Genomic DNA, 24,448 nt, shown 5'->3' on the forward strand with positions numbered 1-24,448 from the left:
CGCGGGAGATCGTAAAAAAAAAAACATCTTTCATGACAAGATATTTGTGTCGTTCCCGATTGTAAGCTTTAAGACTGGATTTTCAGCTCTATTCAGGCTGCGATGTCACAACAAGGGGCAACACTGCAGACGTACAACAATGAACTGGTGAAATGTAAGTATTTTTATTCACGGGAGCTCCAGGGAAGTTAGAAAACTTTGACATATGATGTCATGTCTGCCGCCATGTTGTTCATAAAAAGAGTGATTTTCTTCTTAATAATTTGCGTCTATACTCTGACATCAAGGTATAGAAGATCTCTGTACGAAGAGAGATGAACTCCAGAAACAAATACTCAACGAGGAGGAAGAGAAAGGAAAAATTCAGAATGACATTCGTATCCTCAGCGAGAGGTTGGCAAAAATCAACGAAAGCCTAGCCAAAAAGATAGCATCCAGAAACGAGTATGACAAAACAATCGCCGAAACAGAAGCAGCTTATATGAAGGTTAGCCTAATCTTCACTGCACAGAAATCACCTGGCCGTGTGTGCCGTTATAATCCTTTTTTTGACCAACAAGCTAAATATCGAGTTTACTACCCTGGGCCATGGGCAATTAATTTGGTGCTTTGGAATTTAGATCATTAAATGCTGGCTTCTTTTCATTGACTAATGTTTGCTATTTGATATACTGATTATCCACCATTAAGCCTTTTGTGACCGTTTGATGCCTCTGGGTGGAGGTGGGGTGGGAACGTAAGTTGTGTGGGAAGGCTGACAGGTGTTCAAGAGAGTGTGAATATTGCTAATTAGCACATGATTTGAGTTGCTACTTGCCTTTCAATATAATTTTCTCTGATAGTAAGTATAGACATTAGTGCATTGTAGAACAAGGTATTAGGATGACAAACATTGATTCCTGGCCAGGGGGTTAGGACAATGGGTACATGCATACCTTAATGTTACCGTATACCCACCTTTAGAGTTGTCGTTTCCAAGCGATGAAGGGCGTCTGGTTTAACTGTAGATGCCTAAACCCCCATATCAAATTAAAGCTTGTATAGGTGGCCATTAAACTATACCAAGAATTTTGAAATAAAAAGAATTGTCAAATTTTTCATGACCTCTAAATGCGAGGGTCCAAATCACCTTTCGAATGCTTGAAATAGGGGTTTTGGTATCTACAGTTTAAACCGGACACACTGAATTCTTGGAGGTGAAACATCTTTAAGGTTGTAGGGTAGCCTTAAATGAAGACAGGCAGTCCATCATATTTGATGACCATAATTTTTATTGTAATTTGCAGAGTTCCCATTAATGCACAGGTGTGTATCTTATACATACAAAAAATGAAAAGGATGTACAGTTTTTTGGCAAGGTGCGTCCCAAGGACACAGGAAAAAAGGTCCGAAAATTTTAGTAAATAGGCAAAGACCCCTGAAAAGCAAAAAGAACCCATAACTCTTTGGAACTGGGGGTCCCAAGGACCGTTAACTATCAAAACTAGTGGAAACTCTGAATTTGTCATATTATTGTTTACTAGTCACTGCATTTTGATCAAACTTTGTTCTGGTTGCAGATTCTTGAAAGTTCTCAAACTCTTCTTAGCGTTTTAAAGAAAGAGACAGGAAAAGACAAGCCCCAGCCAAGTCATAGTCAAGGGTCTGTGCGCGATAAAACTGGAACACAAACAACATAAACATGTTCTTGGTGAATGATCCGTACTATTAATGTAAAGACAGTTATTGGAAAGTAAATTTTGTAGCACTCATTGTACATCTGTTGTTTTCTGCAAATAAACACTATTACCAACCAACATGTACAAATATCCATAGCGTGAGAGCATCAAAATAATCAGTTTTCGTTACCGTAAGCATTATAACTTGTGTGGATTTCGTTAACATACAAATTCTGCTTGTTTGTAGGTAAATGAACAATAGCCTCCATTTGACATGGAAATATGCTTGGTTAGTTGAGCATTTCTGAGTATACATGTATTTTTAAAGTCAAATGGAGGCTATTATTCAGGGCTGTCATTAAGTTTCGACTCACCCGGTAGTCTTCATCTTCACGTCCATAACAAATATATTACTTCGTGGGTGAATTGTTTCAACTACAGCCAAGGTCACCCATTATGACAAGGGCAGATCAAGCATGCTCAGCTGTAACAGGTACTATGGGTTATGGCCCTTATTGACATCCCTGCATTGTATTGCATTTATTATCATTCAAAAATGTTTTAGCATTACCCAAAATATTGGGGAACATCACTCAGAAATTCCCAATTCTACAGTAGCTGTGACATGTTTAGACCAATCATGAGCATTTGATGGATTATAAAAGGCAATATTTACACCTGTCTGTGAAAATCAGAAAAGACTTCTCCAATATCTCTGCCTTCTTATCATTAGAAATATTCAAATTAATAATTATAGCAACAAATTTGTACAATGTTTGTCAGATAAGTTGCATATACACAATAAAGACACAGATTCCTTCTGATTGCCATCTTCAAATGTTTAATGAATTTATGTGCCAATCTGCACAAACACTGTGGCTTATCAAGCATTGTATTTTGGGCAAAACCAGGCTTTCCAAAGCCAGATTTTTTGTGGGTGCTTTACATGACCAATGGGTTTGTTGTGAGAGATGCTGAAAAGAGTTTAAAATGGGGTGTTAATTTCTGGAAGGGTTTCCATGTGAGGAAAATCATTGCCTTAAACTTGACCCAACATATTAGACAGAATGTTGTGAGGTACAAAGTAAATCAAATTAACATTTTACTGGGTTTCTTTTTTCTACTTTTACTACTAATAATTTTTATAGAAGCCACCAAAAAAAATCAGTAAATAACTGTTAGTATGTAATTTTACACTGTTGACAGTATGTGGTTATTTTGTTTTTATTTTAAACTCAAAACTTTGTTGGTTGTATGGCTTGTCCAATTAATAAAACAAATATCTTAAACATGATTTCCAGTCCATACTGCGTAGTCTCAGCATCTTAATGTTTGTAAACACTATAAATCTCACTTGATGGAATGCAAATCAATGTTATTTGTTACGAACCACATACCTCATCTTTGAGGCCTTTCAAATTCTTTTTCCAACAGCTTCATTGATTTTTACAGCTGTGAAGTTGTTTCATCAAGTGCTATGAGAAGGAATGAAGCATAAAGCTTCGACTGCTTCGCATACATAATGGCGGTTGTTTTGAAACTTTGAAAGTTTACATTTTGTGATGTCTTACATGAAACAAAGCAAAAAACACAAACAAGTCTCGAGTGTGCAGTACCGACTGGAAATCATCTTAATAACAATAAAACATTCTATAGTGCACACCATCCACTAGTTGTCTAGATGTGTATGCTTGACAAAATCGTACAAAAAGACGGATATATATAACATCAATCCTGATAATAAATTAGATGGCTATTCACTGAGCACCCAGGATGTCATGGTTAGGAACTTTTGGGCTCCTTGTAATTTTTCTTAAACCACATCCTTGAAACGTTTTAAAAATATTAACCTCTTACTAACCCAGTACAAGGGCTGTACTAAGGAATATTGGCCCAAGGTCGTGGCAGTTAAAACTGACTGCCGTACAGTCTGTAAAAAAACAAACGAGGGCCAGTATTCCACAGTACAGCTCAAGCAAGCTAGCCAAGGTTAGTAAGTAGATAATAATACATAACTAAGTAGCCACACAGGCCTTGAATTTACTGGCTTTGGAAAGCAAAAAATACACAACTTATGACATGGAAAAGGTCTGAAAGGCAAAAATACCAACCAAGAAAGAACCAATCAAAACACTCAGATTTACCTCAACACTGCTTTGCTATATAATAAAAGTTTTAAAGTATTAAAATGAAGCATCTTGGCCACTATCCAGCCATCTTGACCTCATGCTTGGTCAGCAACCCATATCTTTAAGTTTTTTGACAGATTATACAGTGTAAGGTAAAGGGAAAAGTGTCAGGCAATGTGGTCCATACTACCAGAGTTTATCCCAGTTTGCATCGCATAAATTGACTGGGAGTACTTTGTACTTCCTCGTGGATGGGATGCCAGCCCTTTGCAGGGTTACCCCCCAGCATTAACTCCTCTAGTACCCATTTATGCACCTGGATGGAGAGACCTGCTGGGACAATTTCAAGTGTCTCACCCAAAAACTCAATACAATGATCTTGAACCAGGACCACCTGATATCAAGTCAAGTCAAGTCTGCCGAGCTAACCATAGGGCCACATCCAAGTGACAACCTACGTCAATTTAGGTTCCAAAACAAGATTTCAATCCAAAAGCAATCAGTTCCCCAGCTGAACAAAAATTCAATTGAATATTAAAATAGCATCTAGCAGAGGCGTCTGTCATCTTCCATGTTTGCCTCTTCCCCTGCTATATCTTTCTTCCTTCTTGTAAGGGTGAGATCTTGCTCGCTCACTCTGAACAAGGAGGGGATGTTTTCCTTGTGAAGACATTTTATTGTCACATCCACTTTCCATTAGTTTGAGCTTGCTCTCAATTGCTCTTATTTTGGATTCACAGCTGAAGGCAGAGAGAACCTCATGTTAACAAAAAATATGTGTATAATTTATAACACTGCATATTTTATTCTTCACTCTCCAAGGATCAAAGGAGTGTATCTACCTAATTTTGTCACTTTGATCAATTTTACAAATGAACCCCAAGACAATGAAGATCAGAGAGTTTAAGTAACCACTTAGACGACAGTGAGGACAACATCGATTAAAAAGTGAAATTATGTGTTAAATACAAATCTTGTTGTACTCTAAAGTCATTTACTCTGTTTATCATTGTCAAAATTACCTCAAAACTGAATCTGGAACACAGCAATAAATTTGAAATACAAATTTAACAAATTATCCGTAGTGGTTCACGTTCTCAAGACAATCCAGAATTTGGTCATTTGACATTGTTTTGCAGAGGATGGCAAAGAAATGTATCAGGAATTATAACGAACCTGCACAGTCATTGTTCTGTTCATTATATCTTAGATTGCCATTGCCTTTGTGGTTTCCCTCGCAACCTTCCCCACTCTCACCACCCTAGCCACCCTTGACACCCTCGCCACCCTGGCCGCCCTTACAACCCTTGCCACCCCCACCACCCTCGACACCCTTGCCATCTTCACCACCTTTGCCACCCGCAAAACCCTTACCACTCATGCCAACCTCGCCACCCTTACCAGTCTCCCACCCTCACCACCCTCACCACCCTTGCCACTCTCCCACCCTCGCCACCCTTGCAACCCTCACAATCCTTGCCACTCTCCCATCCTCGCCACCCCTGCAACTCTTGCCACTCTTTCACCTGCATCATCCTTGCCAACCTTGCAACCCCCGCCAATCTGGCCACAAAAATAACCACAAGTTTGTCTGAGTCACCTGTTTAGTGAGTTTCCTGATGAGCCCACAGATTGCATTGTGCTCTTGTTCTTGTGTCCTTGTTCTCTCTTTCCCTGTATGGAGTTGGTATACCAGCTATAAGCTAGATTTGATTTGATGAGGGTCATACAGGGGTATTGTTGTGATGAGTGATTAGCTGATTTAATTTTCCATGAAACATGAATTTAAGAAATTACTCTTCGTGATCTGTGACCTGAAGGTTCTGCATGACCCGTGAAGAACTTGACTTATTAACCAATACTCGTGATTTCACCAAAGTATTCTACATGATTTTGAGACGCAAGACCTCTGGAAGATTTGTTGTTTCTTCTGGCCGTTTACTACAGGAAGTGAATGAATGGTTAGAGTGGTCTATCAAGAGCGATTTAGGTATGCAACTTGCGATATGGAGCCTTTACTTAGCCCTTCACGATTTTGCTTTCTTCCAAGACTCTTTCTAGCCTAAGAGCAGGTTATTAAAAAGAGTAATTAACTTGCTTATTTTCGTGATTCTGGAAAATAAATTTTTCAAAATGAAATTGAATTTTTTCCATGATCTGTGATCGCAATTTTTTCTGTTCGTGAACCATGTCAGAGACCACCCTGCACGGCCCTCTTTGATTTACTGTGGGTAATTGGCTTTCAAATTGTAAGTACAACTGTAAACATCATCAGAAAGCAAAATAATATTATTCTGACAGAGGCAAGATTTTCTTTCACATTTCTAGGATACTGTCAGGAGCAAGTCCAAATCCATATATTTGACCCTGAATTATTTAAAAGATAATCAAAATAAACATTTATACAAACTTACTGCATGTGCCATTTGCTTGAACCTTGCCCAGTTTACACTCAAAGGCTTTGAGAGCGCCATTTTGCCATTTAATCCATGCAATGCATTTTCTGCTTCCTGGTAAATATTAAAACAAAACATAGCAGGTTGATGTCCTTAATCTCCTAATCTCCTTTGCAAACGGAAATTGACTCATCGTGAACAGCACTTCTGTTTTTATCATCAACACTCACCTCAAATGTCTTGAATTCAACAAAACAATAACAAGGTTCTCCTTCTCTAACACCAGATTTATGAAAATGGAGTTGGAAGTTCTTGATCTCTCCAAAACGCTGCAGAATTTTCAGAAGATTGTACCTGAAAAACATACATGCACATATAACACACCTGTCACAAAATTAATTAAGTTAAGCTCAGTTCATAAGCTTTAGCTTACTCGCTTAGTCGCTTGTCCAAATTCCCGACCCACAAAGTTAATTTGCTATCAACGGTTTCATCTTTTCCCTGCGAGAAAAAATAAATCATTAATTATCATCAAGCACGAGGAATTCATCTGACCATTTGATTGATATAAAGTGAAAAAGCAAAGATGTTTTCCTTTTCTCACTTTTCCGTCGCTACAAGCAGCCATGTTGATCCAGTTCAGGTTCCCTTACATGAAGAATATTTTTTTTCATGGAATTCCGCTGTGAACAAAATTCCATCTGATCGATCCAGGCCAATCCAGGCCCCACACGACCAATAATGGCGGACAGACGGGAAGAAAGCCCTCGTCGATCGAGCAAGAATTCTAAAAGTTCTGAAGCAACCAAAGTAAGTCCACTGTTCCAGTCGCACAATTGCTTCTTCGCAGAGTTACTAAGTTCTTATTTTAAGTTTACTTTAATATAATTATTACCAGGATGGCTCACTATATATACCACCTGATGATCACCCTGCAAGGAGAGCCTTTACTTACGGTACATATGTTTTCTCCAAGAGATGAACTAAAAGCAGAAAGAGATCAGAAAGCGGCAGTTGAATTTTGCAGATTGCAGGTTGCAGGTTGAAGCGACTTATAGTTTATTTGAGTTGAAGTCGAATAAACCCCAGTATGAAGGCTAACCGCAAGCAACCTGAGCTAATTTTGGCTAACCGGAGTGCTCTTCAAGCTAACCGAAGCTAAACTCCAGAATACCCGGCCACTTATTAGCATCTTCATGAAGCACCATTTTCTTTTGGGACAAAACAGTAAAATGTAATCCTAAGTGGGCACGATATCCTCTTCTTGCGTACTCTGGTAATCAATCAAAGTGCAGGATTTGGTCACCTTTCAATCTACTCTGAGTAGTATCATGTGTGTTCTTTGTAGGAGAAAAGAAAATCTAGAAAGCGTAGCCAAAGCTGTGAAAGAAGCTCTGGAGGTTCAAGAACATCAAGCAGTTCTAGTAGCAATAGCCCAGTAAGGTAACTAACACTGTTATGGCAAATGGGTCAGAAATAGAAATATTATCAGTTGTTAAAACTGTTTTTCTTGGATGTTCTCTGTTATCATTTCTTCTCTTTTGTCTGGGTGACTGGAGTCAATTTTATTTTTAAAAAAAGTTGCCAAATCTGCCTACTTTAAAACATTGTGACAACCCAGTTTCTTGCAAACAAATTTCTTAACTGTATTACTGTAACGGTACCTCCAAATTGCTTTAAGTAACTGACGTTTTTGGGTGGTTATTAGAGTATTTCAAGTACATGTTTGTACTTTTCATTGATACCTGTCAGGACAAACTACTGCCAGTGATAGTTTGCCTGGATGGATGATTCATCTGTTTGCCTGTACAATGTGGCCCCGTTAATACGGTCACCAACAGACCATGCTGTATTAACAAGGTAGTACCAAATTTCATGACTGGTCTAAATCAAATGATGCCTTAATAAGATATATCACAATTGCGCTATCTTCTAAATGAATGTTCTTTAATAAGCACCCGGAATGCAGATATAATCTTTAAAAAAAAATGAAACTTCAATCATTTCATACAATATTAACACTGGAAAAATGAACATAACTGGTTCGAGTGGTGGTATAAACGGAATAAGTTTATATGGGATTGTACAGGTTGGGATTTCAGAATGTGGCCATTAGCCATAGTAACAGGGGAGCCCACACTAATGGGGTTTTCTTCTAAGTAAATGTACATGAATGGGTGTTTGGCCAGGACATAAAAAAGTGGCCGTAGTAACGTGGTGATCATATTAGCGAGGTGACTGTAAGGCGGGGTTTCATTGTATTTATGCAAAGACAAATTATCAGATGAACTACCGTCAGTTGCCAAAGTTTGTCCCAAATGGATGATATATCTTGAGTATAAATCCAGCAATTTATCCAGTGTTTTCTATGGCAGTTTTACATTGTGCATATAACTTATTACACAAATTGTGATGTATATATCTACATTTGACCTTGATACAATGTACCTTGCTCAAGCTCTTGTTATTTAGCTGCTGTTTTGCCTCTTTTTGTGAAGTATATAATTACCCCTTAATAGAGAAAGTAGCATTAATTATGAAAAGACTAACTTACCATAAACTTCCAACAGTAATGACCCTCATTACTTTGAGAATTAGCAGCCTTTGGAGCTGTTTACTTTGGGGGGTTGTTACTTTCAAGGGGTAATTACTTTCAGGGAGCAAAACACATTATATAAAGTTTGTAGAACTGAGCTCTTTTTTCAAAATAAACAATGGAAATTGGTAAAAACAGTTCTTAAATTTATAAAACATGAGAAACAATTCTTCGTTCCAGTTTAAATCTACGTTTCTGCCACATGGGTGGGTTCTTCATGTCTATACCGTGTTGTCAGTTGTAAGCAGGAAAGCTTTTCAGATACCATAAGCTGTTTCTACTTCATGACGTACTGCTATGTTAGTCTGCGGTAACATTATCTTGGTGTGATGGTCGTGTTTTCAATTTAAATTTGAAGAAATGCTCCTTATAATACGTTCCTGTTGAAATTGGTATTGAATCAAATTTTCCTATAGTCCTTTCCTGTTACTTGATGAAAATTATATGGGTTTTGTTTTAAAACAGTACAACTGATGAAGCCCAAATTGACATTTCACAACCCCTCATGGCATAAGTGATACCAGACTTTTCCTTGCTATTGAGTGCCTTAAATCAAGTGATCATACATAACTTTGACCTGACTATTGTTTGGAAAAATAAATATCCTGTTGAACCTGGGTCTCACTTTTTTCGGGGAGTTGGGGTTGGGGATTTGGAGGGCTCGCTACTTCCAGAGGGGTTGCTTCTCTTGAGATTTATTAGCAGCCAAATAATTCAATGTTACTTTCGGGAGTTACTATTTTCGGGGGGTCGTTTCTTCCAGAAGTTTACAGTATACTAGCTATCTGCACATATCTTGTGCATTGCACAGAGAGAGACATAATATTTAGTTATTTTATATTGCAGGAAAAAATCAAGAACTTCTAAATCCAAAAAGAGGAGATCTAAGAGACATTCTTCCACAAAAAGCAGCAGCAGTAATGAATCTTCTGACTCAGAAACAAACAAGAAAACACACGAGAAAGCTAAGGGGAAAGAGGAAAAGAAGACGCATCAGGTACAGTGTATACCAGTGTTTTTCTGTTCTTTGTTTACATTACAAACAAGAGATATGTCTGTTTTACAACAGTCAATATGAGACATGAGGTTCAATGTCAGTGTACTAAATTTGCCCCTGGCAGCCACATTTAGTCCTTTTGATCAGATCTCACACATCCAGCATAGAAATTAACTAAAGTAAAATGATTCAGTCATGGTGGGTTGGTAAAATAAATCTACATGTACAGTGGAAGATTACTGTTAAAAACCTTTTGCAAGGTGCACTCTAACTCAAGTCAATCACCACAATTTGCCAAACAACAGAAGTTCAACCAATTCAAACATAGGAACTTGTCTGTAAGCATTTTCCTTGAAGTTCAGAACCTGAGTCAAACAAACCACACAAGATTTGACTTACCCTTTGAGAGACCAAGTTAGCATTTGGTAGACACCTCAATAATTTTGTGCAAGTTACAGTTGTAAGTATTCCTAATGAAAACTCAGTTTTATTATCGCACACTATTTACAGAAAAAACAACTTAACGTAAGATGGTTTACAATGATATAGGAAAAATAAATACAGATAGAAATTAACTAGAAGAAACAATATTTAATTGTGTACAGTGACCAAAGTAGCCAATGAGCTTTCGAGTTGGTTACTGTCATGCAGATATAAGTTGGTGTTTGTCGAGGAAAAGGTTGTTGTTATTCATCGTGGTAGATGCAATAATAAAGTTTATTATCGTTTATCTCACGATGTAGTCACTTGAGATGTAGATCGTGACGTTTCGACTGCTTACTGCTATTCTTCTTCAGGCGATAAGGTCGACTGATTGCACGGTATCATTTATATCACAAAGGTCGGCTTTGATTGGTGCATTTCGATCCTCCTATTGTTCCATTGTTCTGGTGAGTAGCTGTTCCCTCGGAGGATCGAAATGCACCAATCACAGCCGACCTTTGTGATATAAATGATACCATGCAATCAGTCAACCTTATCGCCTGAAGAAGACTAGCAGTAAGCAGTCGAAATGTCGCATTCTACATCTCAAGTGACTACATCGTGAAACAAACGATAATACACTTTATTAAGTTGGTGTTGACCGCATGCTAAGTTGATTTAAATTAATATCTACATTGAAGAGGATATTATTATCATAAAAGTTAAACTTTAAGGATGCAACCAGCATTACAGATTTCTACAAATATGAGTCACTTGAGGGTCCATCTTCCTTGATTATTTTGATTTATTGAGACCTGTATTGTCCAGCCTTGTGCTTGTCACTCTGGTGCCCTTCCAATCTAAGCCAACCAGAAAGTGGACTCTCTGACTTTCCACAAGATCCTTGACCTTTCAGAAATGATTGCAACACTCTTTATGTTGCAGGGTAAGAAGAGGAGAAAAAAGAAAGACAAAAGAAACAAAGAAAAGAAGTCCAAATTAGCTGTGAACCAAGAGAAATATGGCAAATATGGAATCTTGGTGGACAGTGACATGTTCAACAAACAACAGGAATTTTATCTGTGGCTACAAGAAGTGAAGAAAATCAATCCTGAAGTCTTTCCCAGATTTGAGATGAAGAAAATGTTTGAGACCTTTGCAGAGGACTACAACACTGTTACACTGCCACATAAAAAGTAAAGACAATCTCTTCATATTATGTTTCATTTATGGTTGCAATGTCGCCTAAAGTGATCATGAAATTTCGACTGTATTTCCACTAAACCAAAATCTTACATCCAAATGGCAACCAAAACACTAAAAAATATAAGGTCTACATTCGTGTCATTGTCACATGACAATAATTCTAGATATGCAAAGCGTGCTAAAGGTTAACCTTGATATGAAAGTGGTATTAACTCAAGTCAACTACTACAAACTCAAGTCAACAATAGACAAAGTCATTCAATATCTTGTATGCCTTGGAGCAAACTATTTTCCTGGAAGCTATTTTTGTATGGTTTGGATGAACTGGGTACCCATGCCCACAATGAAAATTGACATAGGTAACGATTTAATCAGAGTCCTTCCAGAAATATAGAGGTAAGGAATGAAAAACTTGGTACACATCTCAGATTTTAAGCCCATCATAACCATGGAGTGAAATTTATGATTGCTGAGGTCCAGTGTCACTTATTCACCTTGTAAGAGTATGAAATTGCATACAAAATTTTGCATTTCATTGTTATAGATTTTATGACCTAGAAAAGTGGGAAGCCAAACAGAGAAAAAAGGGAAGGCTAAAGGCTCTCAAAAAAGCACAAAGGCAGCAGCTCTCCATTGAAAATGATGAACTCCGACATAAATCCCTACACTCTGGACCAACAAGACCTGGTAAGGGATGATGAACTCAGGGAAGCTGCAAGATGGATTACTAAAACCTGAGATTTTTCCAGCTTTATTTGATGCAATTTGATTGCTAAAATTTCCAGGATCATTATGTTATTATACATTTATGTATTAATTTTCGATCATAATTGGCCTTGTTTTATTAGTGCAAATCTTTTCTTTTCATTAGTTCTCAACAAAGATTTAAAGGACAACTTAATATCTCCTGGCAATATTAATACCAGTGACAAGAACACATTCATCTTACTAACCAAGTTTGAGGTCCAGACTGTAAGTTATGGACCGCATTTTTCCCCTTTGATTTTTGGCCCAAGCCTGAAGCCTGCAGGCCATGAATCAAAGGGAAAGAAACAACGATCCAAAACTTACAGTGTGGAGCAAGGAGATGAGGTTAGTTAGATGGACAATTATGGCAATAGAAGACAGACATTTAAAGTACAATGTAAGCTTGGAACTGTAGGAGTCAAAATTGTTAATATTGCTCCACTCAGTCGAAGGAATGTTCAATTCAAATACCTGGAGAGCAAAAAAGACTTTTAAGTTACTCACTGGCTTAAGTTACAGTTACTCACAACAAGTTTCACACACAAGACGATTATTAGACTCTTTCAGGTATAAATGCAAAGTTCCTGTTTGCACCTAATTATTTTGTGTTGCTTTTTACAGGAATGAGCAAGAACGATTTGCTTGAAATGCAACGAATTATGAGAGAAAGACAACAGGAGGACTACAAGAAAAAGGCTGGCATGAAACTTGATGAAACCAAGGGTGTACGATATCAGACAATCCAGTAACAGCTCAGTTTTTAATAAAAATTATATCATACATGTATGCACTACCTTATTTTTATGCCTTTGAGGATGTCTTGATGTAGAAATTTAAAAACATCCATTCACCTAACTTAAGCTAATGATGGCCAAAAAGGCAACTACAGTTTCATTGTCACTACCCAGTCGTCTTCTATACATGTAGGTAAACAATGCTGTACTTTTCTTTTAAACCATATACATGTAGTTTATTTCAGTGATGGAATTAACAGGCAGTAATCAGACATTTGTCTGACCAAGTTATGAAATTGTCCTGGAACTAATATTACATTAAGATTGGACATCATAGGCTTGCCGAGCACCAAAATGACTCAGCTTGAATTGGGTAGCAAGAAGGATGTTAACATGTTAGCCAAATTCATCTGTTTGATCAGCACTGTATCACAGAACTAACTACATGTACATGTACATTCAAACTCACAAAGTAAGTTACTGGTAGCCTTGTTAGCCTAATGACTGACTAGAATTTTCATTGTTACAGAGGGTCTCCACGTGTATCTAATTGATTAAAGTTACAGTTTCTAATGGCAATCTTTTTCCCTGACTAAATTTTGCTCAAGTAAGAAAAGTTTGGGTTTTTGGACCTGATATTGGAGAGATATACAGAACAGGATATTCAACTATTAAAAAGAAGTGGTTTAGCTCAAGGAAGTGATGGATTAAAGTTTGTAGCCATAATGAATTTCACTATGTTTTGGAATGTAGTTACCAGTCCCTTCATAATACTTGTAATTTTGTTTATATATTTAATAATATTTTGTACAAAATAAAATACCATAAAAACTAATAAAAAGTGAAAAATCTAATGCAGGACCACTTTCCACATTTGATTGTAAATATAGTAGCATTTAACTACTGCAAACATGTAAATACTATAAGAATAAACGATGTGCCAGAGATCCGTGTTATTACTTTAGACTGAATAGTTTCATACTTCATCAACAATAGACTTACTCACTCTATTTATGTGATATGTCTCAAATAAAGACTTGCATTTTGCATTGTTTTCAACTGGTAAATCCAGGTCGTACAAAGAAAACAAAGATTTATGCCCATCACTTTTAACTGTGCTTGAGTCCACCAACCTTTCCCTATTTCTGTTACCCAACCAATTTGGTAGCAAATTGCAATCCTGTAAATCATGAACCAGTTCATCTTGTTCTTGGTTATCCTTCGGAAAATCCAAACCTTCATTTATGCATGTTGATGGTACATGTAAGACCTCCACTGCTCTTTGATAGTCTTCCTTTGAGGGAATTTTCTTGCCACCACCTTGTCGCATGTCATAAATATTTCTTCCAATTTCAAAACTGGAATTGTGATGTACCAAATCCTGAGCCAATGCAACTGAGGGTTTCATTGATCCTGTGAGTGGCACTGATTTCCTTCTCTTAACAGGGAAACATTGCTCATTTTTCTCCTTTGTGCCTGCGGTTTCGAAGCTCTTTCTCTTGCAGGCCCTAGACAGGGCATCTGCCTTAGAATAGGTTGCTTTGGGTTCCTTTTCTTTTTCACCGGATGATGTAAGATGGTGTTTTACCAAGACTACCTTCACATCACTCTGATGTTCTGGTTTTAGAATTATTGACTTCTTTGAGGATACTGATTCCAGGGATGTGCTTACTACAACCTCCATGGCTTGTGTTTAATAACTTGTGGTTGTCAAATACCTGTCCAGTGTTCAGTTGTGCAAAGCTGCATTCTGTATGTCAATAAATAAGATAATTTAAAGAATTACGACACAAGTGTGGATATGCTTGAATTTTGCAGTTCCAGAAGACATCTTTACCCCTCCCCACTCCCAATGGATGCATCAGTGGTGGGATTAGATTCTTAACCTTTACTGGAAATTCCAAGGGGACTAAATGAAAAACACTTAAAGGAAAATATGAAGCTAAACTGGAAATTCCAGGGGATTTGATGGGTGAGGGGAAGGTAAAACCAAAAAGACCTCCCATGGACTGGATGGATAAGACTTAATTCCGGTGATGGACAAAACACTGACCCTTAGTCCATGGACTACCCTAATGGACTACCCTAAAATGGACTACCCAAATGGACTACCCTAATGGACTACCCTAATGGACTACCCTAAAATGGACTACCCTAATGGACTACCCTAAAATGGACTACCCCTAAAAAATACTATTTCCGATGAGTGGTATGTTTAGAAGCTGCGATTATATACTTACACTCCACGGAGGATGCTTTTCTTTCCTTTTCGTTCCGCATCGCCTTCGGCCGCCATTTTGAATAACTATACTGAATAAAACAACCGCTGTACACAAAAAGCGTAGACTCAAATCAAATCAACTATTCTCAATAGCTCAGTCTTTCTCGAACAGACGAAGTGATCTTCAGGATGTTACTCATGATTTGTTTTGCTTGGTTTGTGCCGAAAATTATGGCACAGAAGCAGCTAGTCTTCTGGTTTTTTTCCTGAGTGTATCAAAATGAAATAGAAATGGGAATGAGGATAAAGCTATGGGACAGCAAGAAATTCCAACGACCACGCTACAAAAATTCAGAGTGGAGTGGAAGCAGTAGTATTCTTGGCTGGCCTGGACTATAATTATGTGGAAATTTACGCGTTTTCTGTTCAGCGGTTGTTTTATTCAGTATAGTTATTCAAAATGGCGGCTAAAGGTGATGCGCAACGAGAAGAAAAGCATCCTCGGTGCAGTGTAAGTATATATTAAATCGCAGCTTCTTAACATACCACTCATCTGAAATAGTATTTTTTAGGGGTAGTCCATTTTAGGGTAGTCCATTTCGGTAGTCCATTAGGGTAGTCCATGGACTAGGGGTCAGTGTTTTGTCCATCACCCTTAATTCCCGAGACAAAACATTTCCCACCCCATTATGCCCTTTGTAGGGAAATAGAAACTGGTGTGTTTTCCATCATGATCATGGTATGAAAACCATTTACCATTATCGGTATTTAAGCTTACTTGAGACTTCATGCACCAGACAACTTTAACTATTTTTTAGCGACTCGTTCTGTGATCGACCGACTGAAAAAGAAAACATGGCGGTGTGCAGAATTCACTCAGCAGAGAGTCTACCCGCAACCGAACTCGATTTTAATGTAACTATCTACTTCTACTCATTCTCGCGAACTCCTGGCCTGGTAGAGAGTACCGAAGTATATTAATATTTACCTTTTTCTGGTGTAAACTTTGGTAGTACGGCCTCGGACACGGCCTCGAAGTACAAATTTCGCGCTCTTTCATGAGCAATACCTGTCTTTCTCAGGCCTTCTCTGCTTGACACTGCCGATCGAGAAAAACTGGGCACAAGTACAAGTTCAAAATGGCGGATGGCGGGCTTACTTCTCACGCGCTTCAAAGATTTTCCGAACTAGAGGAACTCGCACAAGAAATAATGGAAGACAAGCACCAGGTGAAAACTAAGTTCGTATCGTCAACAATTTGATACTGTTGATATAGGCGGAGAATTTTCTGGTCCCTCTGATAAAGGCCTTGCCTGCTCAGTGTTGCAGGATAACTGGATGCCTGGAGCAGGCATGCAAAGGTCGAAGGAGTCAAATAACTTGACACAGGGAACGTTGTTTAGCTGTCCCTTTCCACAAGAATTTGAATAATTATTGATTTAATTGTTTCAACAGTTCATTAAGTGTCGATGGTAGCAAAAGTTTAAACAGATTTGGGGATTAGAAAGGATTTAATCATTGTCACCTTACGATAGATGGACAGACCTCTTAAGATCCAAATACTGATATATTTTTTAATGCTATCCAGTTTTTCAATAAATTTCTTTTCTGTAAGAAATAAAATTAGGTAACTGTGAAGAACAGCTCCCCCCCAAAAAAAATTTCAGCTGTCTGTCGGTCGACTGTTGTCCAACAGACAACAGACTTTTTGCTAACAGGTTTTTGCCAAAACACAGACCAATGGTCGGCCAACAGATGGCCGACTGTCAGCCGACAATCGTTGCTCTGTCAGTCAGAAGTCGGTAACGTGTTGGTAAGATGTCGGTAATCTTAACACTTAGTTTGATGTTGTTTCTCCTTTCTGAGCCTGAGATATACATTAAATTGAATAGAAAGGTATGTCCCTCTGAGTTTTGGTAGTTATCAAGATTCTTTTTCAGATAGACAAGTCCTCGTGACAACATGAAAGTGGTAGTCACCATGTTACTGCGCCTTTCAATAACATGCAGACTCTAAAATTCAAAGCTCAACCGACAAATGCATTTTTCACTACCGTCAATCTAATGTTCAGCAGCTCCTCCCAGCTTCCGTCTACTGCCGAGTTCGCGGTAATCAAATCAAATTGTTGAGCACAGTTCAGACAACATATTCAGAAGCTGGCAGGAGCCACCAAACATTTGATTGATGGTAACGAAAAACGCATTTTGTCAGTTGAGCTTTGAATTTCAGAGTCCGCATGTTATTGAAAGACGCAGTAATCAAATTGTTCCTGTGCATAACGTGTTGCATTGTGTTCCACACATGAATTTAAATTAAAATGCTCCCTCTCCCCTCTTATTAACCTGCACTGTCTCTCATTGTCGCTTCATGCTAGCACCCTGGGCAAAATTCACGAGTTTGCTCAACTGCAATGTCCAAGCCTTCTAATTAGCCTGGATCTCTGTTTCTCTCTTGTTATTATTTTGATAACATCAGATTTGCATGCTATCCTCACATTTAAATTCCACTTTACTGTTTGGTAAGATTGTAGAACTTGATAAGAAGAGAAATACCAACAGGGAGGCTCTGCGGGATCTGAAGAAAGAAGATTCAAGTGGATTAAAAAGTAAGCAGTGTATGTTTGGTCAGTCAATAAAATTTCTTCTTGCTCGCACTGAGAGTCCACTACACAGCTATTTCTCTGAATTAAGCCACTGCCCTTATCCCAGCATGATTAAGGGATGAAATCAACAATCGATAACAATCCATGGCAGTTGATTCATATCGGAAATTAATGACCCGCTGATGGCACAAAAATTTGTGTTTTATACTAGATTGGTATCAACTGTCATCGATTGTCATTGATTTACAAATTTATTGGAAGGTCAAAAAGGAATGCTTTTACAGAAGAAATATGGTGAAATGTTATTACATAAGCATTTTTAAAATTGCAGGGTACATGTCTAGACCAAAGCTACCAGATGGCCAAAGAATTTAGATTGCAAGATTAGTACAGAGTTAATGCTATTCTGAGCCTGCATGCTGGACATTCAGTTTAACGCTTAAGCCTCCAGGAGGGGAGGAAGGGAAATCCCTTGGGAAAAGGATACAACTTACACCAATTGAAAGTTTCTGTGTTTAATTGGTGGAGCATTGCTACTAAATCCTTCTGGAGGAGACCAAGTCAACATTGATCATGTATGTTATAGATCACTTTTCAGTGCATTTCCACTATCTCAATTACTTCTTCTGGGCAACAGATTGCTCCACAGCTTCAACAGCAGCTCAGTAGACTTTTTTTTTTTCAGTTGACCTGTTACGTTAGAACGCATTAACGACCACTTTCATTGTATATTATTACGGGGCATAGTCTAAAGAGATCAAAAAGAGAGAAAACAACCCTGTAAGTCATTAGAGATAGCTGTAACAAGAGCAGTAGCCCTGAGAGGAAGGCTATTACGTTGTTACAGGTAATAAGAGCAAAAGAGGAAAAACAATCCTATAACCTGCAGCATATGTGTGTTTGAATCCCACCTTTTGGGATTATTAACAAGTTTCTGTTCCAATTGACATACAGTATTTGTTTGATCATTCATTGTCACCAGTGAGCACAGCAGTGCTAAATATTTCCATTCGACACTTACTAGTCACTTTGTTTGTTTTTTTTCTACTATTTTGTTTTTCTATTTGTGATTTTACTTTTTTCATCCTCTTTCAGCTTCCAAGTCTTGGGTGTGTTTTGGAAGTATGTTTCTAAAGCTTCCAAGCTCTAATATACAATCAATGCTACAACAAGGTAGGAGCAAATTAAAAGAATTATTAAGGAAATTATCTACCACACAGAATTATTTTCAAACTTTTACTGCAGTTCAATAATGAATTACTTGTGTCAGAAATGCAAAACAGTGGGAGTCACCAACTTTGTTTCAGAGATAAAGCATGTAAAAAAATACCCTGCTCAGGGCTGTCATAAGTTTTTAGTCACCTTTAGCTTTATTCACCACACCTGTAGCAAATTTGTTACTTTATGGGTGAATTCTATCAACGACAGGCAATTTCACCTGTAGCATCAAGGGAAAATCAAGAATACTCAGCCGTAACAGGTGCAAGGGGTTAGGGCCATAATGACAGCCCTGCTGATTTTGAAAAACTGGTGTAGGTTACTCAGTGTTATTATCAGGGGTTTTGGTTAAAAACATTGATATGTCAACAGCTACAAACTAGACTACAAGTAGTCCCTCTTTCGCTAAGTCCATCTTGCTGATGCTCGCTCCTCGCCCCCAGGATTTCACACAGCCATTTTTTTCTCACAGTTTTCTTTCGCGTCACGCACAATGGACTAAGCGAAAGAGGGACTACTCGTGGTCTAGGTGCAAACCATCTCTGTAATATTTTGTGTAAGTGGGTCTGTAAAATTAGTGATGCCAGATTGTATCATCCTTTCTATATAACTCTACCCTAAGAGATATTTGAAACCATCATACAGGGAGGCAAACAGCTCAAAAGTGCAGAATTCTATGACCCATGGGAGTAAAATTTCAGCCTTTGAAAATGCATACTGTTGATTTTTTACTTTTTTCACAAAACATACAAAAACAGTAATCAGTGTAATTACTCAGTGATCTATCAACAGCAATATGGGGGTCACTGAAAGTTCAAGGTTGTTAAATCCATGGAAAGTCATAGCAGTATTAATAGTAACCATCATCACTTTCCTTTGTCTATTTAATTTAGCATACAGTGTACATGCACTCATTATGACATGGCACTTGAATTGCATGTATTGTAAGGATACGTACAAACTTGCCATGAACATCCTTAAGATAACAGATTTTGGCCAAAAATTAATTCAGATGCTGGCCAAATTATTCTGTCAGAACCATGCAACCTTTCATTCATTGATATCAATATCAATTTGTGTAGTATCTATTTTACCAAATATTTATTTTATTAACTGTGAAATTTTCCTTCTACTAAGATCAAAAAAACTTAGATGAGGAAATAGGCAGACTGAGGAAAGACCTCAAACCAAAAGTATCAAAACTTCATGAGCTTGAAGGTTAGTTTACTATCAACAACTTAGCCTGCAAACAAGCTCCCTTACTCAAACAAGCTCGCTTCAGGCTATCAAAATATAGAACTTTGCATTTGCGCCAATTCCTTTTAGCCCCACGATGGAGAATAGGGCATGTTTGCTGCTATAGTTATTCTTCCATCAAATACAAGCAACCCCAGTTACATGTACATGAAGTAGATTAAACCTGGTGAAAGTTTTCACGTTATGGAACCAGAACTACATGTACAGTCATGGACAAAGGTCCTTGTAATGCAGTGCATTATCTGTGTTTTACAACTGAAGTTCGGAAAAAAAAAAAAAAAACAGTGCTATCCTCTAATAATGATTGTGTTTGTACTTCTAAGAATATTCTAAGAAGATTATTTCAATATTTTACTGACGTTCTGCTATATACATGTTTCCTTTCAAGGATTACCTGAAGTGAAAGGATTTGACCTTACTGCATTGACACAAGATGATTTACAGAATCTAAAGCCTTAATAAGCATTGAATGACCACCTCTTGGATTCTGAAGTATTCATGCATGATCAAGCTATGATCAAAAACGAATAAACAGCGCAGAGGTTTTAAGAACTTTTCTCATAATCTGTGAGGGGTAACAAGGCTTCTATGCTGAGTAAAACACAAGACAGTTTTCTTCCTGTGAAGACGATATGAAGACTGCAGCATGACACGTGACGCCTGTAGAAATCAAGTGCAAGGATCCTGGCTCGTGCAGAGAGAATCTTCCATCTCTCGTAAAAAGCCGGTAGCAGAGAATAGACCAATGAAAGGCTATGCTTATTTGGTATTTCAAAATTTGGCTCGTGAGTCTGCAAGGTTGCCACAGGTCAGGAAATGGTCAGGGGAAAAAATTCTTCAAAGTCAGGGAAAAGTCGTGGAATTTCATTTTGAGTTACGGAAAATTGATATTTTGAAGAAAAATCGGGGAACACTGAAGTAATTAACATGACTGATTTTATACCATTGAAGGCTGGAAGAAACATTTGGGGTCACTGTGATCTCAAGGTTATTTTTCCTCAGTGAAGAAGGAAAATTTGTTGAAAACTTATCCGTCTTAATGAACGAATGGAATGGACGGCTGTAATTTCACGTTAGAAGCCGCTACTAGATCTGACATTTAGTATTTATTTGTTCAGGGAAATGCTATTTTTATCAGGGAAAAGTCGGGGAATTTTGAAAAGTGATGTCTGTGGCTACCATGGTTTGCATGGTTGCGTTATAACCTTTTTTACTTCTGATTAAAGAAGATATAGAAAAGCAGTTTAAAAGAAAAAATACACGCTATAACATGTCGTTTGGGAATCATCTTGTCGTCGTTAACAAGATGATGCCAAAACGTCATGTTATAGCATGTATTCTTCTTTCAAAACTTCAGTAATATTGAAACACATCACAAACACCAATTAATTCAAAATCACTATGATAACAAAATATTTTATTTTTGCATTTGTAGGCCAGAGAATGCATGGTGTTGCACATTTTCGAAACCTCCGCTTCCGACTAAAAAACTAATCATTATTTAACAAATAAAGAAGCCTAAGCCGTGTATTACACTGTCCGGAGTGTTTTATCACAGTGTAATGCACGGCTCAGGCTTCTTCATTTGCTTTATGATCTAGAGGTAATGTGGTGAAAAATAATAAAACAAGCTTCTTCTATGTTTTATACTGTCTGTCTCGCATGGAGTGTTCCACTCTTTCACAGATTATCCTTATGGCTTTGCCTGTTTGTGTATGCCTTTAGACTTAGATTTAATTGCCATTAAATTGTAATAAATAGATACTCTGATAAAACATGGGTTTTTGACCAATCAGAGCGTGCCCAGGGTCCTATCTATGTTATAAATGATTATAATGTAATTTTACTGTACAAAAAACTTAATAGTAATAAAAGTTTTCGTTAAGCACTAAAGAATGAAAATTAGCGATATGAAAAGTGAACGACGTTTCGATGACTCCATATCATCTTTATCAAGTTTTGAATACATGGTAGAATTCTGTCTTCTCAAATACATTAATAATTCATCGAGTGTAAACAAAGGAAATCATGACGGTGACGGTGTTTGGATATCTGATCTTAATTAGCATAGATTTTTACGATTTTATTTCTAAGTTTTCTCCTTAGTTTTAGGTTTGATTGAGAAGATATATCAAAAACTCAAGACAGTGTTTGAGCACATTTCCAAACACCTCGTGGTTCGTCAAAAATACTCCGCCACGCGTCGTATTTTCAACTCTCTTCTCGGTGTTTGGAAATGTGGTCAAACACGGTCTTTCGTGATTGATATATTAGATGTATTTCGAACTCGATAATGATGACATGGAGTCATCGAAACGTCATTGACTTTTCATATCGCTAATTTTCATCCTAAAGTGGTAAATATTACCTGATATGAAATGCAAATCTATATTTGATGTTTATTAAAAGCTATAACTACCACACTAAAGAAATGAGGCGTGTTTTCAGTAGAACTTAAGTCAAGCAAAGTGTTCAATTTAGAGCCCGTCATTGAATAAGTAAAAAAATAAAAACAAAATAAATCAGATTATTTTGATGTGTTTAGGCTGTACTAATTGGGAACACTGACGATATAAATATGATGTAATATTCATTTTTAGTAGAATGCTACTAGTATACTAATGCAAATGCTGTAATCTGATTGGCTGAGCCATTGAACACTATCAGCTATTAGTGTGCAGTGGCTGGAGGTCGTCTACGAAATGGCGAGGTTTTTTTCGTTTTTCCAAAGTTTTGGAGGAAAATTTTGGTGAAAATTCTATTTTACAATAACTGTCTAAATTCTCGCGCGCTGATTGGCTCATTTTTATCATCAATAAGAGTACAGACGGACAACATTTTAATTTATGCAAGCTTTCAAGTTCAACTTTCAGCTGTCAAACTGTCAACTTTTTAACCAATGACATTTTATCGACTTTTTTAAGTAGTTTATCAAAAAGCGAGAAAAGCTATTGACAAAGTTCGCGTAATTTTGAATAAAATCCACATATCTTTGTTTACGGCAAGTTTACAGCGTCTTTTCCCCTTATTTATTCCCGGCGTTTGACCATTTTGACGTCAATTGACATCAACAAATTGACGTCAAATTTTTATGCGTCTGTCCTCTTATTGATGATAAATTGCGTCATAACATTGTCAAAGTGGCTGTGGAACCACGAGCCGCAGGCGAGTGGTTCCGCAGTTAACTACAAAGCATAAAAAACTGACGTCAATTTGTTAAATTAAATTCCTGAGAAGTCTGGACGAAAGACATTTACGGTTTCTTGACTTTTAAAAAAGTTGAAATTATTGAAAAAACTGATGCGAGCGCGCACACAACTCAATTTTAAATGACAATTCAATCGGAGCGATCTTTTTCAGGTGCAAGGTTCAATAATACGTCAAGAAATAATTGGAAACCGTTATTTGAAGTAAATTTTAGTAAGAATTCTACTAAAACAATTAGATTATTCGCTATCGATTTCTATGAAGTGATAGTTGATTCGGCCTTCGACCCAATCAACTATCACCTCATAGAAATCTCGAGCTCATAATCTAATTGTTGAATAGATTGATTGTGAACAAAATGTAAATAGTGCAAAACAATAAAAAACTGAAATCTGAAACAATACTGTAAACTTGTTAAAACGTTGTTACTTGTTACAGTGCGACTACCCCGACCAAGGCCGCTTAAGCAAATTCTTTGCAAATTGACCACTGGCATTTTAAAAGTTAAATTAAAAGTTCAAATTAGCGTTCGGGGCGCTTCTTTCAGATTTAGGAGAAGATAGGGGGCGCTTATTAAATTTTTACCAAATCGTGGCCTGACATGATCATTTTTTAATACATCATCTGCGCGTAAACAACAACGCAAGCTGTTTATGAGCATTAAAAGCTGATCCTGAAGTTTGAATCGCGGCACCTTTAGTACTTGTAATTTTTTTCCAAACTGGACGTGTTCACAAACTGAAACAGTGTACAAATCTAATACTACACGACGAAAACTACACATCCTTTGTTGTTTCATTACTTGTCCATAAAGTGGGCGGAGGGGAGGGATGGCTTATTTGAGGGGGGCGGGCGCTTATTTTAAATTTTGATCGATAGGAGAGGAGCTTATTCGAAGGGGGCGCTTATTTAAGGGGCGGAGGGAGGGGGCTAATTCGAGGATTTACGGTAGTTACTAATCAAAATGACCGCGAATCTGTTGCCTTTGAAATTAACAGCTTGATTACATAGTTCATTTGTTGTAAAACTATTGTTAACCTCCAAAATTTTTATTTGT

General features: G+C 37.4%; 5 protein-coding genes and 1 pseudogene across 8 annotated transcripts in view; 4 read left to right on the forward strand and 2 right to left on the reverse strand.

Moving 5' to 3' along the window:
- The window catches only part of LOC145464767 (uncharacterized), a 57,517-nt gene that overhangs the window by 31,995 nt on the left and 1,074 nt on the right, over positions 1–24,448 (forward strand). The window lies entirely within an intron of this gene.
- On the forward strand, positions 17–3,586 carry LOC145464768 (microtubule nucleation factor SSNA1-like). 2 transcript variants are annotated; one of them, XM_081448562.1, is made up of 3 exons: positions 17–154; positions 288–487; positions 1,560–3,586. In XM_081448562.1, the coding sequence occupies exons 1-3, from the start codon at positions 103–105 to the stop codon at positions 1,677–1,679; spliced, it is 372 nt and encodes a 123-aa protein (XP_081304688.1). In that variant the 5' UTR covers positions 17–102; the 3' UTR covers positions 1,680–3,586. The 2 variants fall into 2 exon arrangements, with proteins under 2 accessions (XP_081304688.1, XP_081304687.1); XM_081448561.1 differs by lacking the exon at positions 1,560–3,586 and having other exon boundaries at positions 288–1,552.
- Positions 3,679–6,878, reverse strand: LOC145464763 (putative RNA-binding protein 18). Its single transcript, XM_081448553.1, has 6 exons — positions 6,788–6,878; positions 6,617–6,684; positions 6,414–6,537; positions 6,202–6,297; positions 5,388–5,461; positions 3,679–4,527 (listed from the first exon to the last, which is right to left on the reverse strand). The coding sequence occupies exons 1-6, from the start codon at positions 6,809–6,811 to the stop codon at positions 4,350–4,352; spliced, it is 564 nt and encodes a 187-aa protein (XP_081304679.1). The 5' UTR covers positions 6,812–6,878; the 3' UTR covers positions 3,679–4,349.
- Positions 6,894–13,060, forward strand: LOC145464760 (uncharacterized). Its single transcript, XM_081448550.1, has 6 exons — positions 6,894–6,993; positions 7,532–7,626; positions 9,626–9,776; positions 11,145–11,395; positions 11,950–12,092; positions 12,774–13,060. The coding sequence occupies exons 1-6, from the start codon at positions 6,925–6,927 to the stop codon at positions 12,899–12,901; spliced, it is 837 nt and encodes a 278-aa protein (XP_081304676.1). The 5' UTR covers positions 6,894–6,924; the 3' UTR covers positions 12,902–13,060.
- Positions 13,386–16,199, reverse strand: LOC145464761 (uncharacterized). 2 transcript variants are annotated; one of them, XM_081448552.1, is made up of 2 exons: positions 16,096–16,199; positions 13,386–14,636 (listed from the first exon to the last, which is right to left on the reverse strand). In XM_081448552.1, the coding sequence occupies exon 2, from the start codon at positions 14,568–14,570 to the stop codon at positions 13,863–13,865; it is 708 nt and encodes a 235-aa protein (XP_081304678.1). In that variant the 5' UTR covers positions 14,571–14,636; positions 16,096–16,199; the 3' UTR covers positions 13,386–13,862. The 2 variants fall into 2 exon arrangements, with proteins under 2 accessions (XP_081304678.1, XP_081304677.1); XM_081448551.1 differs by lacking the exon at positions 16,096–16,199 and adding an exon at positions 15,127–15,252.
- Positions 15,262–22,730, forward strand: LOC145464772 (p53 and DNA damage-regulated protein 1-like; annotated as a pseudogene). Its single transcript, XR_014041456.1, has 6 exons — positions 15,262–15,622; positions 16,190–16,336; positions 17,631–17,712; positions 18,805–18,882; positions 20,065–20,145; positions 20,573–22,730. The product of XR_014041456.1 is annotated as a p53 and DNA damage-regulated protein 1-like (transcript).

This window comes from Orbicella franksi, chromosome 13 (assembly GCF_964199315.1).
Source record: "Orbicella franksi chromosome 13, jaOrbFran1.1, whole genome shotgun sequence".
Lineage (NCBI taxonomy): Eukaryota > Metazoa > Cnidaria > Anthozoa > Scleractinia > Merulinidae > Orbicella > Orbicella franksi.